The sequence below is a fragment of the Carlito syrichta genome, unplaced genomic scaffold, assembly GCF_000164805.1.
Source record: "Carlito syrichta isolate Samal-C Ts95f unplaced genomic scaffold, Tarsius_syrichta-2.0.1 Scaffold302394, whole genome shotgun sequence".
NCBI classification, from domain to species: Eukaryota; Metazoa; Chordata; class Mammalia; order Primates; family Tarsiidae; genus Carlito; species Carlito syrichta.
In genome coordinates, this window is record NW_007246490.1 from 110,689 (window position 1) to 118,161 (window position 7,473).

Consider the following 7,473-nt stretch of genomic DNA (forward strand, 5'->3'; position numbering starts at 1 on the left):
CTACCACGCCCGGCTGATTTTTTGATTTATTGTAGAGATGAGGTCTTGCTGCCCAGGCGGGTCTTGAACCCGCAGGCTCAGGCAATTCACTCACTTCAGCCTCCCAAAGGCGTGGGATTACAGGCTGAGCCACCGGCTTCCAGCTGTTTCTTAAATGCAGGAGATAAAATTCCCATGTGAAAGAACTTAACATCCTATCCTCAAGGACAAGAAGTGGAAACCAAAAGAATTCTATACAGATCTTATTAAAATAACTCTTATCTTTTAAGCCTCCCCACATAATTAGTTACTTTTTCACAATGTACTACTCTGTTTCCAACTCAGATTCTAACAGCTTCTTTGGGCCTTCATCTCCTTATGAGGGTTTAACATGCCATAAAACTTGTTATTGCTTGCATTAAATAAATGTGTAGGTTTTTTTCCTATTAATCTGTTTTATATCAATTTAATTCAGCAGGCACCCTAAGTGGAAGGAGGTAGAATTTTGCTGCCCCTATACAATTAAATGAGCATCAAAAGATACTCTAAAATTCATGAGAAATAGCACATACCGTGTGAAATTTAAAACAAACGTTTCTTATCCAAAGTTATCCACATGGCTCCCAAAGGATTCTCTTCTGCCAAAGATGAAGTTTTTTATGTACTCACAAGTAGGCCTTTCTCACAAGTCGAAGCATTTGCCATCTGAAGACTGGCAATTTTTCATTTACTTTCTTCAAAATAGCTAACTGTTTTATCTTCTACAATCCCAAGAAATAAGCAATCAACATTTTTAAAATATTTATTAAATGAGTGGTTAAGAAAGGAGGTTCTAGAGTCAGATGTACTGGATGAAATCTCAGTTCACTCCCCCTGTGATCCTGGAAAATTAACCTACGGTTCAGTAACCTCATAAGTAAAATGGGGTGAACATAACCCACTTCACAAGGCCATTGTGAAAATTGGATAACCCATGGAAAATTATAAACCAAACTAGCACTCTAAGTGTTTAATGAATGACACTATTACTATTGATAGCCTAGTAATACCAGACATTGCTATTAGCACAAAAGATGTCAAGTTAAAGACAAATTAATTAGGGGCTCTGCCATCAAAGGGTTTGTGCTTTAAAGGAGAAACTTAAATGAACAGATTCTTGTAAATTGTTACCTTTTCTCTTACAAATATAACTTGCACTGCAATGACCAAAGGTACCTAAGGACCAGAGAATCAGCTGCAGTCACAGATTGGAGGGAGTGGGGGAGGGGAACAAGGCTGAAAGTCCAGCTTAGAGACTGTACAGGAAGTGTGTAAAGTGTTTAGTGCACTGCAGTAAAAGTCAAACTTGAATAGCCTCAAGCCTCCCAGCAGAGAGATAAGTATTAGCTTTCAGTGGAAAAAGCAATATCCTACCCCCACTCTGGAGAAAACCACAGCTATTTTAGTTATGACTTACAGAAATGGATGAAAGCTCTCTCTGCTGTAAATCAGCTCCTCTCAAACTGTTCAGTTACCTCAGGCTATTCATGACCTACTACCTTCTTACAATGACCTGTGCTGGTAGGGCTCCAGAGTTGTGGTCTCTAGTGAACCTGGTTTCATACTGTTCTGTCACTATCTTTTCGCATCTGTCTTCTACACTATACTGCAAAGTCTTTTTATTTGCCTTTGAATCCTTCCCACCTAGCACAGTGACTAGTACCAAGTTCAATAGGCATGTGCTGAATTATTCATTGGTGCCAAGCACTGTGCCAGGCTGCAGAAAAACAAACGTTAAAAACATGTTCTTTGCCAAAGAACAAATAATCGAGTCGGGGAGAGAGTCAGCAATTCAAATATGAGAACTGCACTGATAGAAAGACTACAATACCAGATGTGGAAGGAAGGTATGGGAAGAAATGTCCAGGCACAATTAGGGGAAGGGATGCTTCCCCAAGTTAAACAGGGAAAAGCTAAAGTGTCACAAGCAGTTGTAAGATGCAAACAAACTCTGAGAAATAACGTACAATAACATGAGGAAATACTTAGAGAAAAAAAGGTCGCCTGTATAGGTAAATAAACATAAGTCAAATTTGGAAAAGAAGGTTGGAAATATAATTGTGAAAAATAACTAAATTCCCCCAAAATGAATACATACAGCTTATTGTAAAAGTTCTTACCTGCCTGAAATTCCTTTTGTGGACCCTGGGATATCTGGCACAGGCCGATGTCTTAGCAGAAAAGATCGGGTTGGTCTTGAAACTAACTTGCTACGACTTCTCATAGGTGTTAGGACTGGTGATGATGGAACATACAAATCATTTACAACCATTTCTCCTTGAAACTTAAAAAATGGGGATGGTGGTGATCTTTCTAATATACCATTAGTTCCATTTCCAGAATTTTCTCCTGATGCTGAACAGCCAATGGGAGAAAGACAATCAGGGTCTGAGTTCAAATTAGATTTTTCTGTTTGTTGTTCTTCAATTGTGAAATTCATAGTCTTCTTTGTAGTCAAAGATTCTATTTTAACGTTTTCACTACCAAATAAAGAATCACGCAAAGAATCCAAATTCAAGTGTGGTTCTTCTGAAATGGGAAAGTCATGTTCAGGAAGAGACCACTTATCATCTGTATTAAGAGACTGGCTATTTTCCACACTAACATCATTTCCATCAAGATTTTTTGTAACACTCTCCAATGGCAATGGGCTAGGTGTCTGAACACTACCTGATTCTGAAAGTTCTACATGGGTATTCTGATGAGAAGATGGAGCATGGTGATCCTTTGAAGCGTCATCATTCTTTTTTGTTTTGTGAACATTTGCATATATTGGGATATCTTGCATTTTTGACAAGATTATCTGTAACTGTTTAAGTATCCTTCTACGGTGTCCTGTAGGTGATATTCCAATTTTGTGTAGCACGCTGTCATTTATGGCTGCACAGTCCTTCACAGTATTAAAACCAAACTCACGAAAATGTAAGAGATACTGCTCCAAATTAATGCTCATTAGGAAATATTTGATATCAACATTTACTTCACTGTCTGAGGACATAATGATGGCTTCATTACTAAGCTGAGTTATAAAAACTCAGTGAGACACACACACAAAAGGATGTCCTCTGTTGACTTTTCTTCTACTGATGGGACAGAAAAATTGCTCAAAATGTTCTTCACAATGACTGCTTTATGAGCTTATTCCTGAAAAAAATAAAAGTACTTTATTAGGATATTTTAATTAATTTTTAATAAATACAAATTATTAGATAAATACAGATAATATTTTGCTTTATTTTATTTTGAGTCAGAGTCTCACTGTTTTGCTCAGGCTGGAGTACAGTGACATGCTTACGGCCACCGCATCCTTGACCTGCTGGGCTTAGGCAATCCTCCCACCTCAGCCGTCCAAGTAGCTGGAACTACAGGTGCATGCCACCACGCCCGGCTAATTTTTTGATGTATTGTAGAGACGAGGTCTTGCCATGTTGCCCTGGCTGGTCTCGAACCCATGGGCTCAGGTAATTCTCTTGTCTCCGCTTCCCAAAATGCTGGCATTACAGGCGTGAGCAACCATGCCTGGCATATTTTAATTATTAAAACCTACTTTTTATTATAAATGTTCTCTGAAGAAACACATCAAAAACTAAAAAAAGAACTTTCATTCATGGAGTTTGAAATCTTTGTCCAACGCAATGTACGTCCTAGAAAGTCAATGTCTAGGTATAGTGTGAAGGGACAGAACAAATATGCTATAATAGTATAAAACTATGGCTTTCAAAAAGGTAAACAATGACATTGACACAAATATAGAACAAACACCCACCAAAAATTATACGCAACTCATTAATTAATGAAGGAATCAGTAGATAGTAAGGCTGGTTCCAAGAGCATTTATGAATAGGTTTATACAGTTCACCATATAAGGCCTTTTTTTTACTTAAGTGTTAGAATAAGGCAGCTAGGTTAGATTTTTTTAAAAAAACTGGTTAATGTCCTACAAGACAATAAAACCATAACATTTGGTTATCTTTTCAACTAGACAAAAATCTATAAGCTAGTAGGTAACTCCCCAGATTCTAGGCTTTAATCAAAAAATAGTCATGTTGAGCACAAAGATTAGAATTAGAATTAAATATTCCTAAGGTGGGCCTGTTAACATTTCCAACAAGGCACTGAAAGAACATTTTTTTGACTTCCAATTTTTCTAACAGCAGCTAAGTATAAACAACATTCCCTTCCACTATACTTTCAAATATTTAAAAGGCAGTTAGATCATATTGCTCAGGTCAATAATTTTCATTTCAAAACAGTAGGCAAGATTACAGGTAAACAATACTGATACACAAGATAAGACTAATGAATAATCAGCTAATTCTTAAATACATTAGATAACAGGAAATATGCTAATACAAAAAGACAAGAAAAAGGTTTAAAGGTCACATGTTCCTCCCATTTACACAGCAGATTCATATAGGTTCATTTTTTTCCCAGACACAACTAAACTTTTTAAAAATTTTTTCTAGATGTCTGTTATGCAGGTGTTTTCAGTTTATGAAAATGCAGGTGTGCAAATTTCTGAACATATGTACACTTCAATAAGAAGAAAAAATCACCTGGGCGGAGTGGCTCAAACCTGTAATTCCAGCAATTTGGGAGGCTGAGGTGAGAGAATTGCCTGAGTCCAGGGGTTAGAGACCAGCCTGGGCAACTTGGCGAGACCTAATCTCTACAATCAAAAAATTAGCCAGGCATGTTGGCACATGCCTGTAGTTCCAGCTACTTGGAAGGCTGAAGCGGAAGGATCACCTGAGTCCAGCAGGTCAGGGCTGCGGTGGCCGTTGGCTTGTCACTGCACTCTAGCCTGGGTGACAGATTGAGACTCTGAATCAAAAAGAACAAAAAGAAAAAAGCACAGAACATACATAACACACATATACCGAAGTAAAAAAATGAGACACACCCAAACAAGGTAAATTTCCCTAAACAAGCTTTGATGCAATGCTGAAAATCACATCTTTAAATAGCTCCACAAAAGGCATTACCTAGACTCTATAAATTGCATGCCGTTTGCCCATAAGCTATTGCCTCAACTATTTAAAAATATCACCAAACAGTCGGGCTCGGTGGCTCAGCCTGTAATCCCGCGCCTTTGGGAGGCTGAGGTGAGTGGATTGCCTGAGCCTGCGGGTTCGAGACCCGCCTGGGCAGCAAAACCTTATCTCTACAATAAATAAAAAAATCAGCCGGGTGTGGTAGCACGTGCCTGTAATTCCGGCTACTCGGAAGGCTGAGGCGGAAGGATCACTGGAACCCAGCAGGTCGAGGCTGCGGTGGCTGGGAGCGGCCACTGCACTACAATCTGGGCGAGAGTGAGACTCCAACTCAAAAAAAAAAAAATCACCAAACATTGACAAACAGGTATAGGATAAAAAGGAAAGCACTGATCTTCAGGGCACACTGCAGGAGCAGAGAAAAAAAATACAAATAAGATAAAAGGCAGGAAATGCCTTTGTCAATAAGGTATCCCTGGACCATATCTAAAATGCCAAAATGTCACCCACACAAAGAAAGATAGTTAAACCTCAACACCATATACAAACCTAATTCTCAGATAAGCCACTCTTATTCTACACAAATATTTTGTGAATAAATATAGTGTCTATCTGTTCTGGCATATAACAAAATGAAAATAATTACTACCAATGAAACAGTAAATGGGCATACAATTCACCCACTTTAGAATTTATAAACATGATAAACTAGTCAATAATTTAAGGAGATTAGAATCACCTTCCTTTTGTGGCAGAATAAATTATAAAAAAGCATAGCTTTGCTTACCAGTCTACACAAAAAAATTTAACGGGACAAAAACAATCTTGATGAAATATATACATATGCCAAGAAACTTCCTGATTCTTCCCTACTCTAGGTAGTAGCTCCGGCACCCATCCAGTACCCCAAATCTAAAGCCCAGAAGGCAACCCTATGTCTACTTAACCACATTCAAAGAAGCAGGTAAGCTACTGACTTTACTCCCTATGGAAGGAATTGTGTCTCCCCTAAACTCATATGTTGAAGCCCTAACCTTCTGTGTGACTGATTGAGTAATGGGGCCTCCAAAGAGGTAATTCAGGTTAAATGAGGTCATAAGTAAGGGACTTGATCAGATAGGATTAATTTCTTGTAAGAAACCACAAGCTCACTCTCCCTACCCCTAGACCCCCATGTGAAGACACAGGGAGAAGGCAGCCATCCACAAGCCAGGAAGAGGGGCCTCACTAGAAACCTTATCAGCTGGCAACTGGATCTTGAGCTGCCTGGCCTCTAGAACTGTGAGAAATAAATGTCTGTTGTTTAAGCCACATAGCCTGTGGCACTTTGTTATGGCAGCTGAGCTGACTAATACATTCCCCTTCAACCTCACTGCCTTTGCCATGATTCAGACCCTAGATTACTATAAACAGTCTCTGAACAAATCTCTCAGATTAGTCCCTATGTATCAGTGAACTATCAAAAGTCCAAATTTGACATGTCATTCCACATCCTCAGCAGGATACAGTCAAAGCTCTTGGTGCTCTGACCAGGTGCAGTGACTCAATGCCTGTAATCCCAACCCCTTGGGAGGACTGTCTGAGCCCAGGAGTTCAAGATCAGCCTGGGTAACACAGCGAGACCTCATCTCTACAAAAATTTAGAAAAATTAGCCAGATGTGGTTGTGCATGCCAGTATTCCTAGCTACTTGGAAGACAACAGGAAGGCTTGCTTGAGCCCAGGAGGTCAAAGCTGTGGTGAGCCGTGATCTGCGCCACTGCACTCTAGCCCGGGTGACAAACATACCGACTCAAAAAAAAAAAAAGTTTGGTCTCTGTCTAACAACAATAATAGCAGGTGCTATTGGCATAAATAGCAATTATGTGTCAGACACCATACCTACAAGGACACCATACCTACATCTACTTCCTACAAGGTAGGCATTCCTGTGTACTAACTTCAAGCTTGTATGTAACGCTTGCCAAACATTCTATCAATATCTTTCACTCACTTTAGTTCATTCCTGTTAATTATAATTCCCCTGAGGCAAGAAGCTGCTTAATAGCTCATTCCTTTTGCATATGCTGTATCTGCTTTCCTACGCAACATTTAAAATTATGAATAGGCAGGTATTGCCTCCTCTATGCAGGTTTTCTATCGACCCCTTAAAATAGAGTGAGTCACTTCTTTCTCCACACATATCTATAACTAGCATCCCAGAACTTGTCAAAGTGCTTGGAACATGTTTAAGAGATAAGAGAGAGGCTGATAGGAAACAAGTGATTCAGAGGCCCATCTTACTAGTTTTTTGGTATATATATTTTTTTGTTGCACAAAGTCCTTTCCTTCCTTTGGAGCGTGTGAGTGTGTGTGAGAGAGAGAGAGAGAGAGAGAGAGAGAGAGAGAGAGTTTGTGTGTGTGTGTGTGTGTGTGTGTGTGTGTGTGTGTGTGTGTGTGTGTGTGTACATGGGTGACTGAAT

At 39.3% G+C, this 7,473-nt stretch overlaps 1 protein-coding gene across 1 annotated transcript in view; it reads right to left on the reverse strand.

The window, feature by feature from the left end:
* Positions 1-3,159, reverse strand: part of ARAP2 (ArfGAP with RhoGAP domain, ankyrin repeat and PH domain 2) — a gene marked incomplete at its 3' end in the record, with an annotated part of 112,456 nt that extends 109,297 nt beyond the window's left edge. The window contains exon 1 of the mRNA XM_008056542.2: positions 2,139-3,159. Within this exon, the coding sequence (XP_008054733.1) occupies positions 2,139-3,016 (878 nt within the window). The remainder of the gene's footprint in view (positions 1-2,138) is intronic.
* Between the last annotated feature and the right edge of the window lie 4,314 nt (positions 3,160-7,473).